Raw genomic sequence first — 17658 nt, 5'->3', positions numbered from 1 at the left:
CAGACACACTATTCTCTGTCAAAGGCAGAACAGTTGAGGTTATTTCATATCTGAGATTTTTCTGTTTCTTCTCTTCCACATAGTCTTTAACTGTCTTCAGTGTAAATGAGCGAACTCGGTGCTCGGTGATTCAATGTTTCTTTACATCTCTGTGCGTCGGAGTGAACCAGGAATGTTTCATGGCCGTCGAAGCCGTGACGAGCTCCACCTCCGAGTCATGTAACACCACCTTGACTCTCACATATCTGGATCGGCCCCATTCCAAACTAAATTCAAGAAACACTTTGGCTTTGAGGAAGTTTTCAGTGGCTTTAAAATGTGGAGGCTCAAACAAAAAACACTTAAACGAGTTGATGGAAGAAAGGGCGACAGGCCTCAACCTCCATCTTTCTGACATTTCACCATCGGTTCGGTTGGTAACTCACGTCCGAGTCACTCATGATGCCTCACCTCTGTTTGTGGCTGAGCTCCAGGATCCTCTGCACGTCCGTCTTGGCCACTGACTCATCATTTTTCAGCGACTGAAAGAGAACAGAAGACGCTCGGTTTTTCTTTAAGCACCAAATACAGACAGGAGGACTCAGGTTTTCAAGGTTGTAAATCACTTTAAACAATAAGAGTCTTGAGAGTTATTTATGATTCATGAACTCCCGAGAAAGTCCGCAGAATGACGTCCGGTGGCCTCTCACCCATGAACAACACAGCCAGATTCTCCGTGTTCACATCAACACAGAAATCCCTGGAGGATTCAGGTGAGGGGCGGAGCAGCAGGCGGAGGAAAGATGCAACATATTGATTCCACAGCAGAAATCACACGTTTTCCTTTACAACATATCGACACATGCATCTGCCCTCATCACCAAAAAGCTCTCTTGACATCTTCGTCGGTGTCTTCCTCGTGTGCGGCTCTCCACTTATTCAGCCTGAGACATTTTGCTGTTGTTTCGTCATCTACACCCCCACTCGCCTGCGGAGGACCTCCTGCTGTGTTCTCACATCGGCTCCCTCTGATATCCTGCAGACTCTTTACTGGGGAGACTCTCCGGAGAAACTCAGCAGAAAGTCCGGATGCTCTTACTCTGACATTTGCGTTCACACACACAGCCCCTTCCGGAGAATATCATTGGATAAGCACAACTCAATGTAAAGCACCAAAAAATAATTGAAGTGAGTGTGAAATGATGCAGCTGATGTGAAAAGTTGATGAAGCCCAAAACATCTTATATAAACTAAAACTTTCTGTTGATGAACCTTTTTCTAAAACCCCTAACGAGGAAACAGTTTGGGCTCCACTGGCTCCTGAGCACCTGCCTGATGGGTAATTATGGATTAGTCAGGTCTCTGATTGCCCGACAAGTCCTCCAAGATATTTTTCTTTATTTGTCAGGAGCTGAACAGAAATTCCCAGACGGAAAATGTGGACGCGCAGGGAGAGAGAGAGCTTCTCTTAAAAATTGTGCTTGAAGGTGATATCTGTGGTAGTTAGCACCACATTTCCATAAAGCCCGGTTCCTCCTGTCACCTGGAGATATTTCTCCTCCTCCCCAGCCTCTGATTTCACTTCATGCACATTTATGTTGAGGAGGAGGAAGAAGGAAAGGAGCCAAGCGTCTGCCCTTGATAATAGAGAACGTCTATTAACCTCAGATAAGCCGAAGCTGAGTCGACACAGTGCTGCTGGAACAATAAACAGCTTGGTGGTGTGATATTAGTGAAATGACACCAGTGCCTGCATTGTCTCTTTGGTGATATCCCCTCGAATTCCGTGGTTTATCTGCCACAGAGCCCGAGTCTAATGGCCGCTCGTCTCCTCCTCCTCCCTCTGTCTACTATTCATAAACAAAGGGTGATAAAAGCTCAGACCACAAACTTTTACGAGCCTTGTTTTGTCATCTGAAAACGGGCTTACTCACACAAAAAAAAAGTTTAGGGGTTGGATGCACTTTCAGTTTAATGTTTGGATGCCAGAAAAGTAAAAAATACACAATCTGTCAATTGTAGACAGGATGGATCACAATTCAAAGAGATACCAGAGAGCTGGTTATTATCTACCACTGATCAACACGGTTTTATTTGGTTCCCTTTTGTGCTGAGGCCCGGGAAGTATAGTAAAGTGACAACACAATGCAGAACTGACACCACAACTACAAAAGCCACACAATGGAAACACAATCACAACAGAAGTGAGCGACAACAGATTTGGACTTTGCTCGTTTCATTTTCGCCTACATTCGTTTTGGTTTGGTTTCTTTGTGTAGCTTTTTAAGTCGGGTTGCAGCTTTTGCAGTGTTGTGGCATTTGCGGTTGTGTCATGGATATTGTGGTTGTGTTGTATATATTTCTGTTGGGTCGTGGATATTGCAGTTGTTTTGTTTGCAGTCGTGTAGCAGCTTTTGTAGTTGTGTCGTCGCTTCACAATCGTATTATCTCTTAATACGCTTGTGTGAGACGTACTTTTGTATGTTTAAGTCATGATTTAGTGTTTGAAATAAGTATATTCACGTATCCAAAAACAAAAGGTGGTGGAGTTTTAAGTCCAGTTTGGTGATTCTACAAATTTTTGTGTGACTTTATTCTCCACAACCTGAATAACGTAGTGCCATAAAGTAAAATAATTTATTTTCACACCAAACCTGGCAGATTGTAAAATGAGCCGTAAAAAGCCTCTGTAGTTATAAATCTACATATAAAGGATAAAACATCTTTTGAAGTGAATATGGGGCTAAATTACAGATCCTACATTTTATATTAAAAAGTAAAAGAAGGAAATGTTCAGTGTATAACACAAAATCAGCGTCCTTCACAATAATATAATTATACTACTGCTTTCATTCAAAAATAATAAGTACTATACAGGGAAGTACTGTGTAATCATGCATCATGTATAAATCCCCTCTGGTTATATTGAATATAAACAACAAAGCAGCTACTTTTAAGCTACTTGTGCACTTATCTCGTGGTTATTTTTTAAAAATAAGATCCAAACAGTCACCGATGGCCTCAGTTGGGTGCAGGGAAACGAGCGTCCTGTTCTTGCTTTGCGAGATCTCACCCAGGAGCCACTGCCAGGAATAAATTCCCCACTGCACTAAGTTTAATTATTAGTGTTGCTGACCTGCACCTACAGGGCAACTCATTAAAACTATAAACACTTGCTCCGTCAAATCTTTCCAGAAATACCCAACGCGTCTCCCTGTTGACTCCATTCGCCTTTAAAAGGTTGATGATTTTTATGGAGATGATGTTTCCTTCCCCCCGAAGAATAGATTGGGCTCACTTCTCCCAACCCAGCCCTGCCTCTGGCCGGCACAGTGCACTGGCGCGGGGCCCAGGGCGAAGACAGATGCCAACCTCACTAGCCTGGAGTGAATAGACATCAAAGTCCGCCCCGGGGGTGATGGTGGCCAGACGACATGAGCTTTCTCCAGACACGTGGGACGTCTCTCTCAAGCGCACACAAACGCACAAACAGTGTGCACATCGTTTGTGTGATTACTGATTACTTTCGGACAATTTTACTATCGGACGTCTGAAGCCAAAACGCATCAACGCGCTGTAAAGAGGAAACCGTCACTCAGGCCGCAGCTGCACAGAAACACAGGGCATCTTGCATCCGAGGTCTAAATGTCCACGAGGGAGACGTGTTTTTTGCGAGATCACTGTTGTGTGCACTAATGCAACAGAAAAATACTAAATGATTAAGATATATCTGAATGTATAATTGAGTTTCTGCTCGTTTCGTGGCATTGCCAGGAGCCGTAATGAAGCTGATCTAACCTGACTGGTGGGAAGTGATGTGCTGGATCTCCTGCTGAGATAATTGTGTTTGTTGAAATGCTCGCAGGATGATATTATCTACGGAATTAAAAGGGACATTACTTGATCAAATGTCCGAGACCAGTGATTGGCAGGAGCGACAGATACCGTCCTGTGCAGCCAGATAATCATCCTCATTGTCATTCACCCATTCTTACTTCATGCAAAATCACCCCCGCTGTATTGTTTTCAGGCCAGATTTAATGAGGACAAGATTTTTTTTTTACTCCACACCAACATGCACGTAGAGTCGAGTTTGGGCCTTTAAATTTCAATATGTTGCATTTTTATCATTTAAAAAAAGAGTTAATCGTAGATCGGCATCTCATGAGAGCCACAGATTTGTTTGCATTCCGCTTTAATTAGATCGTGACATGATTTCAGAATAAATGTGTGCCATTAATTAACGAGAGATACAAGAAAAGCCTTTATTACAGCTTCATTTCTGCAGCTCAGACCTCCGGTTGTAATAACGTTCTTTTCTCCGAGGTGAAATGAATCCAAACGGACCCAAAGGGGCGAGAAACCATCGCGGTCAGAGCTTCTAACTGGTCGTAAACGAGCTGACAGCGCAGCAGTAAAAACAGGAAGCAGGCGGAGACCCCTAATGGCGCCAACTCCCTTCATTGCAGGTAAACTGTAAAGTGCTCAGAAACTATGCATCATAAGTTGAACCAAGAAGCTACGACAGATGTTTACAACAGGCTCCAGCATCTGGTCTGTTTTCTTCTCAAACACGTTTAACTAACCCGGAGGTTTGCTTAATCCTTGTGTGGCTGTTTAACGACTTGTTGTCATTGATGTGCCATTTTGTCTTTACTCCATAATTACTTTGCCGAGTTCCATTTTTTATCATAAATGATAGAACGGGCTGAAACAACAAAAGCAAAACCCAGGTTGTAATGAATCCTCGCATGTCTTTGAGCAACTCTACCCAGTCTAGTGAGGTGGCTCGCTTTGCCAGTAATTGTTGACAACATGCTTTTTGAACAGCCGGCTGTGATGTTGGGCGTTGACAGAGGAACAAGAGACTTTTAGCTTTCAAGCCATCGTGGCCAGAGGGGCTTGGATTTTCCTCTTTCCACAAATTCTCTTAAAGCAACACTGTGCAGTTTTCTGTTTTACATAAAAATAGCAGCTTCGAAATTTGTTTGATGGTTCACCGACTTGAAATAGATGGAAAAATCTTTATTTTATTCCCACTCCTCAACCTGAGTGTCTATTCTTGCTCTATGCAATCTTCGGAAATGATTCAGAGGGGCTGAATGTGAGAATGCAAATGTCTGAGTCAGTTTTCCTGTCGGCCCCCGCGGTAAAAACTCCAGAGAATGTCCGAGTGAGGCCATGTCAGAAAACAGCAGGATATTCTCCGGAGATTCACCGGGAGCGAGTTGGTGCGTTGATGACGTTTCCTCACACATGATGGATGAAAAACATGTAAAGGATGACAAAGAAGATGTCAACTTAAAAGACAATGAGGTTTGAGAGCTTTTGGTGATAAGGGCGTCTGCAGTAGAATAAGTCATGTCCTGCCTCCTACTGCTGTACCCAGGCTCCACCCCTCGCCTGAACACTGTTGTTGTGAATGCGTCTTACTCAGACAATGTCCTGCTGTGTCCTTGGTATGTGAAAGACATTTACATCGGGACCGGGTCCTCTCTACACCGGACAAACTTAACACCTCTTGTGTTTTTATGACAACTTTTGCGACCACATGTTCACTTTCATGTCTGGAAGGGGAGGGTGAGGTGAGGGGTGTTCAGCTGCAACATGACACATCACCACTAGATGTCACTACATTCTACACACTGAACCTTTAATGCAGAGTATTGACAATGCTTACGTTGAGATTTTGATGCAGCAGTGTTTAAATGTCTGAACTGATAGTCCTGTCAACTTCACCTAATTTATCTTTCTTCTCTCTGCTTCACTAAACCTCTTTGTAATTGCCTTTTTCATTGATGATAAAAAAATATGCTTACGTACTAACGAATTGATATGCATTCCAAACCGCGCTTTGCTTATTCAGCAGCTGCATTTCCAGTAACACATCACAGGCGCAACAATGGGTGGGCCTAACTAAATTGAAAAACAAAACATTTGCACATTAATATTTAACAACAGCGAGTTGCTACACAGCAGACTGATTGAAAAATAAATGATAAGAGTCGTGGCTTTGCCAGTCATCAGATGGAGCAGAGGCTGGGAAATTACCTTTGGCCCAGAACTCAGCAGAGACGACCCTGGATCGTCTCTGCATCTTTCAAAGAGAAACAGTAAAAATTCAAACCTTGATGTTGCCTTTTATGCTGTCCAGCTCTTTTGATGTCTTGGAGAGCTGGTGCAAGATGCTGCTGCGTTCACTGAATACTTCCTTTAGCTTCTTCTCCAGCCCGTCATAGCTTTGTCTGTGGAGAGAATGGCAGAGAGAGATTTCACTATTAAACGTCTGCCACCGGCTGAGGGAATTCACTCTTTATTGGCACCCGTGGGAGAGAGAGGTGTTCTAAAGCGGATTAAAAGCACCGTCGTTAAAGCTAAAGGGAAGAGCAATAGGGGTGAAAACTAATATCTACCCTGCACAGTCTCCGGATGAATAAAAGAAGTAAGAAAAAAAAAAAACGGCAGACCCCTCTCAATCAACCAATTCAGCGAAGGCTCGTTGTGCAGAGATAGATCTCATGACCAGAGGTATGCCCCTGTATTTCCATTTAAATATTAATGAAGTCCATCCAATTATTAAGGAAAAATTCCGCAGGGCACATTTGTCAAATCCTGTTTTTCTCTTTGCTAAACTGAGCTCTAAGGGAATTGCACTGCAGTGGAATTCCTGTCACTTTGTACCGAGCTTCCAGTAGAGGAAGATATTACTACACAGCACGATCTGCAGTCATAATTAAGATTTTCTTTTTTTTATTAAAAATATCACAGTTTAATCCCAATTGAGTAAGAACTGGTTACAAAGATGATCTGGGTAAAAAAGAAAAAGGCGAGTGTAAAGGGACCTGGTGCGCCCGACGTGAAGGAGCACGGGGGGGGGGCTCAGGAGTTGAATGACCTGACACATTTGGCCTTTGGCTGCTTCTTTTTTTAACAGCCTGATCTCTCTCTTAATTGACAGATTTAGAGTTATGACTCTAAATGTTTTCCCTTTCAGTGCCTGACACAAATCTGGAAAATAAAAATTGAAAAATCTATTTTTCATTGAATCTAACATCCTTGTTTACCGACTCAAGGACGGCGGCCGTCCCTCTGGGAGGTGTTTGGAATCGAGTCTGAATGCTGTTACCCTGCTAATAAAAGAACCCAGAGGCCCTAAATTCCCCCTAAAGCCCATAAATTTGATTACTTTGATGAGCCCTCGAGTTTTCTAATTGTAATTCTTTATAACAGCGGTCCCACAAAAGAGCCCATCCACTCCACTCCGTCTGCAGATAGCAGGCAGTTGGAGACGCAAAGACAAAAATGCCAAGTGCCATAATGTAATCTTAATTATAGAAATAGAATCAGCTTATTTAAGGTAGTTATTGCTTTTTATCAGGAGAGAAATTGAGGTCAGGGAGTAAAGTGGCCCTGCTTCACTCTCTGATCCTCACTCGCCCCAGTTTACTTTGACCAGCGCTGCACAACTTAGCCGGCGTAGTAGAAAACTGATCTGGTATCATCAACACCCAGCGGCACAAAGAATAAACCAGTTTCCCTCTTCACACCATTATATGATAATTAACTTGAATATAATAGCTTGGACAGGGTTTAGTAGATTTAAATTGAAGGTTAAACTCAAACAAGTAACAGATAGATGGGTAAAAATATGTTCCCCAGACTTGGAAGTAATCGCCTGATGAATCCGGTTCCAATCAAATCCACGTTGTTCATGTCATATCTCAACGTATTCTCCTAAAAGTTGAATTTAATACATCACATCGTACAGTTTTATCAGTTTGCAATCGTGATACTTTACTGTTAGCTAACTTTATGTTTTCCTAAAAAATAATGAGGCAACACAATGCTCCAAATTCAATCAGCTCCCGCTTGTAGCTCGAAGCTTCAACACATCCATCCTCACTCTTGTTTAATCTCAACTCATCCGCAAACAAACAACGGCAAATATTGAGCTAGAAGAGTTGAATTATATCAACGTCAATACATCTGATCATTGTGATTCCGCCTGTATAGGATTGTTGCAATAACTGATGGGAGATAAAGTTTTCTACGTGTTGTATTCGGTGACAGGTGACAAAACAGGATGCAGGGGACAGCACATAACACCGAGGGGTAGGGATAAAGCTGCGAGGCATCCCAGCAGCACTTTGGGAGTAAACCTCAAGGAAAAAGTATTTATCTAAGAGACTGTCTTGTTGCCCTGAATTGACCCTGACAAGCAGAACTTATATATGTGTTACTAAATAAGTTGTTACACATATTATCTCATGCCATTCAGCTTCTTTAAGGTTAAATATATTGCTGCAGATGAAGCTTTAGTAGGTAGAGAAATTGCAAAAATCGAGGTGGGTGTTACAAAATACATAAAGTAAATTTAAAAGGGAAGCAATGAAAGTGACGACTACAAGACACGTTTGACTAAAAGCTTGACGGACAATTCAATTTTCTTGAGGTTAAAAAAAGTTTGACTCCCTCAAAGCACAAAGCTAAAGAAGACAGAGCAGCAAGACGTCCACTTTCTTCAAAATATGAAGAAAAATATGTTCGTGCATTTGTCCTTTAGGATCCATACTTTTAACAGTGAATGGAGAAAAAACTTGTTGTACGACAGACTTAATTATAATATTATAATATGATCAAGACAAACCAGACATCATTTTTTATGTGCTAATAAAACACAGGGCTTTGACCTTGACAACGGGGTTCAGGATTCGAATGCTGCTCGGCAAAAACAAAACCATAAAAATGTTAATCCTGGTTAAGTTGTCACAGGTGGATAATGGATGAAGGGAAATGACTGCAAATTAAATCTTTTTTTTCATCAGGGGAGACATGTTCATAAAAATCAAATCTAATGTCTCAGACATGCACAGAATTCTGGATATTTTCCCAAAATTTTCTGGGAGAACTGCAGGTGAGAAGGCAAATGTCGGAGTCTGGAAGAATACAGATATCTAAGACGTCCACTTGGAGAGATAACACGATTAAGGAGCTGTTAACGAAAACACTGCAATTTCTGCAGCAGAATTTCAGCATCATTTATTCAAGCCTCCCGCTGCTCTAACCAGGCTCCACCCCTCCTCTGAATGTTCCGGTTGGTTTCCTGTTGTGATGAACGTGTCTCGGACTCGGTTCTTCACGTAAACAACAACTCTGACACATCATTACTTTTTAGTTTCTCTACAACCAAGTGATTATCTCCTCTGCTTCCTTACGTGATCGCAAACTCAAAACAGCTTCAAGCAAAGCATATGCACTTGATATAGCTGAATAATTCCCTGGTAAATACCTGCTTACATTCACTCAGCTCCCCCTTTTGTATGAATCGCTCATTTTTAACCGAATCTCATCGACCATTCCTCACTTGCAAAGGAACGATAGAAAAACCCCAACGCTCACGGACGGAGCCGAGCGCTGCCACATTACTCTGAATCCGTGGCTTCGTTTCAGCCTGGGCCACCTTCCAAAAAAACCCTTGCACCCCCCCATGTCATAGATCCCAGCAGCAGATCATACACAATAACACATAAATCACTAATAGAAAAGCAACACCTGGGAAATAAATAAATAACATGGCACGCTGAATTCCACACATGACTTGCCACCATATGGCATTGGCGGGAAATTTATTGCAGGTTCATGCAACAGGGAAAGATGGGGCGAGAGATTCCTCCCTGTCTGCCACGTTATTCATTACCCAGTGGAATAGGCCCTTGGGTGTGTGCGCAATGAATAAGGCACATAATTCGGAGCCCGCTGACACAGAAACATGTATATCACAAGGTTCTGGGATGCATTCTGGATTCTATTCTCCGACCCAATCCCCGACACATTGCTCATAACAACAAGCAAACGGTAACAGCTGCATAATTGTACCAAGCCCCCCCCCTTAAGGCCGCAGCGTTCCATCAGCCTCCTCCCGAACAAAGATCCCCCTTTTTTACGGCACAGAAGAGCGATGACGACGACCACGCAGAACGAAAAAAACAGCTCCCGATCACAAATGGCACCACCAGGCACGTGGTGGTGAGATAATGAAATCTTTCATTTCAGACATCTGCACTTTGAAATAACTCCAACCCTGTTTTTGTCTTTTATGAAACTCATCAAACTCCCACGACTGAGGAGGAGGAGGGATCTTTTATTGGATCAGATTATAAAGGACAAATATTTCTTTACCCTTGGAGTCGGAGCGGGTCTCTCTTGAGTTATATGAGACTGACCCTGCGGAGTGAAATAGAACCGCTGAGGATAAAGGAAACGCCGCCACACTAAACAGTCAACATCCACACAACGGCTCAATAAAGGAAGCCAAGGCTGTGGCATCCGGCCTCACGGAGAGAGAGCTGCAGGAGCTCATGGTCCGCTGCTGACAAGGGCTGGCCTGTAAACACTGTCAGAGCCAAGGTGCAGGAACAAAGTACATTCTGCTTTTCTGGAGAAAAAATGGAGCCTCTATTGAACTGTTTAACAGAGACGTGATCTAAAAGCACAAAATACAGTCTTATGACATAGATTAGATGATGAAGATGATGATGATTCAATCATAGTCTTGGAGTTTAAATTACAGCCTGAGCAAAAATGTCCAATATCAACATATTGGCTGATGTACGCAATTGATAATTATTGCTTATTCCTAAGATGTCGTCATCAAGCCTCAATTACAAAGAAAAGTAAGTTGAGCTTGATATTTTGCAGTTGAACCGTAAACTTTACAAAGTAAAAAGAAAACACAAACACAACAACATATGGAGAATTTGAATTGAGAAAATACACCGAAGGTTAACACACAAAGACAAAGAAAAACACACATTATTGCTGCGACACTATGAGCCAACTGATAAATCCGTGGGTGCTAATGAGTCATAGCACTGTGAGGGAGCTTTTGCTTTTGTGCCAACACCAACGTGTCACCTCCAGCCACCATCTGATCTGACATCAACTAAAATAAACTAAAACAACCCGCAACATGTGACACAACACAGAATGTCTCCTCGTGAAATCACTCTTAAATGCACTTAATCTCGACCAAATTCCACACTCTCTTAAATATCAGTCCCCTAAAACAATTTTTTCTCATCAAGATCCGTGTTTTACTCTCTGAGAAAGGACATTTTTTTTAAAAAACGCTTCATCTCGCAATGTTAAAGGAAGTGAAAAAACAAATCCTTGATCAAGCCCCTGATACGAATCTTATACATCCTCCCTCCAAGTTTCGTGGTAAAGCCTCGAGTAGGTTTTGTGTTATCTTGCTTGCAAACAAATGGAGAGGTGGTGAAAACACAACCTCATCGACGAAGGTAACAGTAAAAATCCGCCTTGCAGCATTAGTAGGTTCAAGTCAAAGGTGAAGAGAGGAGAGCAGAATAAAGCGAAGGCAGAGTTACGTTCCCCTAAAAATGCTCAAAGGGAACATTGGTTCATGTTCAATCTTTTCTCTGTATCCTCCGGATTCACACTCTACAATAACAGTAATATCCTCCTGCACACATCAATCTCAACACTTGTGGACCATCTATTACACTTTCTGAGCTGCTAACCCTTCATCCGCTTCTTCATTTATTTATCCATCTCTTTTCCTTGTGTTGTTATACTTTTTATTTGCTGTTGCAGGAGCACACGGAGCTGGGGGATCATTCCTCTGCCTGTGCTGTTTGGTCTGATTGATGCCAATCACAAAAATATGGCTCCACATATGTAGAGAAGATTCAAATTTAATAAATGTACAGTAATGATCCCCTTCTTAGCAATCAGCAGCGGTGTAGTGATGAAGAGGAGCTTCAGTACTTTAGCAGGTTGAGTAAAATAATGTCTCCCGCTCCCCAGCATGAACTCGCACTGCTATTTTTGGAAAGACCATATAGCAGGAGACAGTCGGTGGATCAGACAAGGTCGAATGAAAGGGTTCCCCTGGGCTCAGCGTCTTCAGAGGCTCCATCCACGACCAGACCTGTTATTTTTAACACCCCCCCCCCAGCTGAATCCAAGCTCTATCCATCATTCTTTCCACATGTCGACTAAACACATAATCTAATGAGCAGGATAAATACACAGCCAAGAATCTGTCACTTTTAAATGGCTGAAGGTCTGTTTGCAAATGAAGAAAGTGTCTTTCCACCCGGAGTCTGATGGGACGTCTTGCTGCTCTGTCTTCTGTAGCTTTGTGCTTTGAGGATGTCAAACTTTTTTGTAACCCCAAGAAAATTGAATTGTCCGTCAAGCTTTTAGTCAAACGTGTCTTGTAGTCGTCACTTTCTTTGCTTCCCTTTTAAATTTACTTTATGTATTTTGTAACACCCACCTCGTTTTTTGCAATTTCTCTACCTACTAAAGCTTCATCTGCAGCAATCTATTTAACCTTAAAGAAGCTGAATGGCATGAGATAATATGTGTAACAACTTCTTTAGTAACACATATATAAGTTCTGCTTGTCAGGGTCAATTCAGGGCAACAAGACAGTCTCTTAGATAAATACTTTTTCCTTGAGGTTTACTCCCAAAGTGCTGCTGGGATGCCTCGCAGCTTTATCCCTACCCCTCGGTGTTATGTGCTGTCCCCTGCATCCTGTTTTGTCACCTGTCACCAAATATAACACGTAGAAAACTTTATCTCCCATCAGTTATTGCAACAATCCTATACAGGCGGAATCACAATGATCAGACGTATTGACATGGATATAATTCAACTCTTCTAGTTCAATATTTGCTGTTGTTTGTTTGCGGATGAGTTGAGATTAAACAAGAGTGAGGATGGATGTGTTGAAGCTTCGAGCTACAACCGGGAGCTGATTGAATTTGGAGCATTGTGTTGCCTCATTATTTTTTAGGAAAACATAAAGTTAGCTAACAGTAAAGTATCACGATTGCAAACTGATAAAACTGTACGATGTGATGTATTAAATTCAACTTTTCCTGAGATATCAAAGGAACTTCTTCAGGAGAATACGTTGAGATATGACATGAACAACGTGGATTCGATTGGAACCGGATTCATCAGGCGATTACTTCCAAGTCTACGGGAAACTCATTCCAAACAGTAACTTTCAGGCCATCCATCCATTAGCTCTACCGTGTGTCCTTGGAGGGTTGAGGGGACGGGCTGGAGCCAATCCCAGCTGACTTTGGGGGGAGGAGGAGTACACACCGGACGGGTCGCCAGTCCATCACAGGCGCCGACATACAGAGACAAACAACCATTCATGCTCACATTCACACCTACGGGCCATTTCCAGTGTCCAATTAACCTCAACTGCATGTCTCATGGACTGTGGGAGGAAGCCGCAGAGCAGAGAGAACATGCAGACAGTTTAAGGCCAGTGTTATGTTACTACACGTCTGAGACCCTGGGATCACAGTATGAAATATTTCACAAGGCAGCAGCCGCAGAAGCAGCTCCTCAGCTGTCGTGCAGATTACGGGCAGGCAGCAGTTTATGTGGTACCTCCAATTTCAGGCTGGATTAATTATGCCATTAGAAGGGGCCAAATAAATAGTTTAAAATGGGGGACTGCCCGAGCCCTGTCAGCAAACTAATGTCTTCCTGGAGCATGACCACCATCCAGCATCTGCAACCAACCTCAGTCATGTTTGCCAACTGTTGTATAAACACTGTGGACATTGCTGGAATATTAATTACGTGCATGTCAGGGCACTAAATCTTCTTTAATTGTTTAGTGGAGGGATGTGATGAAACAACTGGTGGTAAGGAAGCCAATTTAGCTTTGGCTTTAGCTTTCGGTGAAGGTCAACAAACCCCAACAGCAAAGACTGAGCTGCACTAATCGTCATGTTTTAAACAAAATAGTTTTAGTGTTATGTTTTAGTTTTCAGACAAAGAGGTGTCTTTGCAAAACTGATGAATAGAAAGATTTCAGTGGAACAAATATCTTTTTTGTTTGTTAAACAAGTTGATATAAGTACTACACACTTAAACAAGTTAATCTAACTATTGCACACTCACAATAAACAATTTAATCTTAGTTCCACACACTCAAAATAATCAAACTATTGTTTCTTGTCATCTTAAGTTTACCTAACTTAATTTTTCTCAGGCAATGAGTTGTTATACTTTTTCAAGTAAAGCCATCTTATTATACTTTACAATGTTTTCTGTATGTTAACAAGTAATTTCATGAAATAAATAAACAATCCCCAACAACAAAGAGTAAAATGCACCAATTGTCACGTTTTAAACTACATTATTTTGTATCTTAGGTAATGCAACCCTGTCAGAGACGCATCTTTACAAAAGTGATGAGTAGAAACATTTCAGTTGAACAAATACCTGTTTTGTCTCGGCTGTGATGCCAGTGTCTTATAGGTAAATATTAAGTGATTGTCTTTTCTTTTTTTGTTCATCTTTTCAGTGCAGCGTACATCAAACGTGTGATTTACTTTCATGAAGTGTAGCAACCACACATTTCTAAAATTATCTCCTGGCTGGTGTTGACTTTTTCCAAGTGACTTTTGCATATTCATGGACATTTGTGAGCATTTCGACAAACAATCTGCGTTTCATTTGTTTTCCCCTTTGCAAGTGTCAATGATTCAATTATTTGCAATTATTGTGTTTTTGACGAGCATAATCCCGCGATGGGGTGCCCACCTGGGTGTTATTGCAGAACTGTAACTCATACACAATATTGTCAGTCAAATAAAGTCTGTTTTCAACATTTGTACTTCGCACAACAGAGTTTAAAAATGGGTCACAATAAAATGTCGACCTGTTCGTACGATTTAAAATACGGTTTGAAAACATTTGCCATCCTACAATTAGAGCCTGGGTGCGTCTGTATAATCAGTGACACTGATGAAATTAAAGTAGCGTAAACCAATTTTACACATGAGCAGTAAAATGCATATATTCAGCATCTATTACTCTTCCTTGAATTATAAGAAATCGAGAGCAAACAGAGAATAAATTAATTCAGTGTCTTTATCTCCGGTGGCGTGGAGAGAAGTTTGACCTCAAGTTAATCATGTCTCCACAATCCACAAAGTTTTTTTAATATAATAAATAGACTGACTGGTTTTCATTCTTCTTTTCAGCAGTTAATATAAAAACTACAGTGGACTGTGATGAGAAAACGATACGAGGTGCCTCCTTTTTCCTCATCCTTGAAAAGTGAGTCTATTTAATTTGTTTACCACTTAAGTTACGTAATTTTACACCAAGGGAGGTTTAAGGCATTGAAATAGACACACTTAGCATATTAAATGAATAATTCAGGGATTACTCGCAGGCATTTTCATCCATAAGTAGATGCCAATTGCTTTCCCTCGACATTTAATACTCGATCATTCTCTACATGTACTTGGAAACAATGCTGTTTCTCGACAGATAGCTACGTCACAGAAAAACCCAAAATGCAAATGTCCAAAAAAACGAAATGTGAGGCTTGACCTTGTGAGGCAAATAATAACAAAGCAGCTAAAGCTATTAAAAGATACCTGGGAAAAAAATCAATTAACTGATAGTACTCTGCTGACACGATGCCTATTCTTAAACCACGGGGTTTTAGTTTGACTTGTATAAATATGAATTCCTCTCTTTGTCTGTGGCTCAGTTTTAGTTTCAGTCGTAAAAACCTCAGTGTATTTTCCTATTTTCTGCCCGGGTTGAGCTCATCAGACGATTCACTCTGCTCCCTCCGTCGTGTACCATCCAAATACTTCTCACAGTGACATGAAGCCCTCTCAGCCAAACTGTGACTGGGCCTGGAAACGCTGCCTTTGAATTTGACTCCACCGGGTCAATGCCAGATATCCCCCGTGTTTGTTTATTAAACATCCCACATTCCTGGCCTATTATACATCAACAATGTGAAACAGAGGAGGGATGCATCATCACAGACATGCTGATGTTTTATTTTCTGTGTCATCCTGTTTGTTCGTGTGACTCATTCTGTCTTCCTATGGCAAAATCTCTCATCTCCTGACCTATATCACACACATTACGGCTCTAGAAAGAATCGCGGGGAACTTCTGACGGTTGCCAACTTCAATTAAATCTGGGATTTGAGTGCATCTAATGCAATTATGCCCATCCTTGCTTTTCAAAGCTGTGCTACACTGTGTTTGCAGCGTCAGTAACTGTTGTGCAATAATCAAGCTGGACTGAGCTTGTTTTGTATTTGGAAAAGGCGTCTCCTGCCAAACATCAATGTTCACCGCTAAAGGGATTTCTTTGGTCTCATCAAATCACCTTTTACTTTGGAGATATTCTATGACGACAACTTATCCAGTTTTGTTTCCACTAATTAGAGAATGCTACAAGTTTTTACACCAGAAGACATTGTTTAAAAACAGCAGGTCTGAAACTGAAAACCTTCAGTTGATGTTAAATATGGATTTGCAGGGTTTGTCCCTGGTGAGGGCTTATTGGAGGATTTCAGCTATGGGACGACACAAAGCACTTTCTTGAAATACCTCTGTGTGTGATCACACTTAATGCAGAACGACTGATCAACCAAACAACATGGACTTTAAACCAACTTCAACATGATGCACACTATAGGTTAAGCAATGACACCAGCAGTTGCCTCACTAATTAAATATGTCGTATGCATGATTTTGCATTTTATCTTGTTTAAGTTGAAGGTTGAAACTATAGACGTGTAATCACAGCTTCTATTTGTTTTGTTTTTCTTGATTAAATTACTTGTGCGGGCGATGGAACATTAGAAAATAATAAAACCTCTCCAGCCTCAGGTTTGATTGTTTCCAGCATTTCATCTGAGTAAAAGGCCAAACAAAAACAAATCAATTTATCATCAGACCTTTTTAATAATTAAACAAAAGAGTAGCTCATTTATTTTCTGTCAATCAACTAATCGATTAAGGGACTTTACTAATAATCTCTACTGATGGTAACACAGGTGAGGCCGAACCTCCAGTACGATCCCCTGCACAAGACCCTGATTTGTATTCTTGTACATAACATAACACATTTAATAATCGGCTTTGTTTTTATCCTTTAAAACAGGTTTACATTTATAACAGGTGAAATGTTTCTATAATATTTAAAGCTGAAAAGTGGCCCTAATCCACCAGGAGCAATGCTGCTCTGTGTCCTGCTTCCTCCCATCTGATCGTTGGCTAAGAATTCAGGAACTGGCGACAAGCAGACAGATGCATTTGATTCACATCAAGGGCAATCAGCGAGGCCCCCCCCCCCAACTTCCAAGCATCACTCAGGGGGAACACAAGAGGACGAGTTAGCGGCAGGAGGCGGCCGAGGTGCAGAATTTGGAATTGGATGACGGATGTGACTTGATTACTGGTTAACTATCCTGCTGGTGCACCAGTCCCATCTGGATGAGAAAACCGCTGGCGCCCCGGATCATCAATTTGGAGTAGGCACGACTATTTGAATCTATTGTTTGGTTCCAGGCAAGCTGACAGCTACTGGGCTCCGCTCTCCGACTGAACTTCGGAGTGGTCTTCCGGGCTCTTACTCCCTCAGTGATTTGCCACCTCGCCGGCTCTTTAATAAAATCCCCCATCAAGCTTTTCATCAGACGTGTTACTGTTCGGTCGGTGTATTGTAGCAGCTGCACCTGACACAGCGTTCTGCTTCTAACACAAACCCGTCGGCCGCAGTTAAAAAAGAAAAGTGATGCAAAAGATCGAGTCAACCATGCACAGAGGTTTTCACCATGGCCTCCTTCTGCCGATAGAT

At 41.7% G+C, this 17658-nt stretch overlaps 1 protein-coding gene across 2 annotated transcripts in view; it reads right to left on the bottom strand.

Annotated features, from left to right (window-relative positions):
• luzp2 (leucine zipper protein 2) overlaps positions 1-17658 on the bottom strand; it is a 146356-nt gene that overhangs the window by 71295 nt on the left and 57403 nt on the right. For both annotated transcript variants that reach the window (XM_035155762.2, XM_035155757.2), the window contains exons 2-3: positions 6107-6224; positions 451-521 (exon numbers count right to left, since the gene is read on the bottom strand). In XM_035155762.2, coding sequence (XP_035011653.1) covers positions 451-521; positions 6107-6224 — 189 coding nt within the window. The remainder of the gene's footprint in view (positions 1-450; positions 522-6106; positions 6225-17658) is intronic.

This window comes from Hippoglossus stenolepis, chromosome 1 (genome assembly GCF_022539355.2).
Source record: "Hippoglossus stenolepis isolate QCI-W04-F060 chromosome 1, HSTE1.2, whole genome shotgun sequence".
In the NCBI taxonomy this organism is placed as follows: Eukaryota; Metazoa; Chordata; class Actinopteri; order Pleuronectiformes; family Pleuronectidae; genus Hippoglossus; species Hippoglossus stenolepis.
The sequence above is the reverse complement of the archived record's forward strand: the minus strand, read 5'-3'. Positions and strand labels throughout refer to the sequence as shown.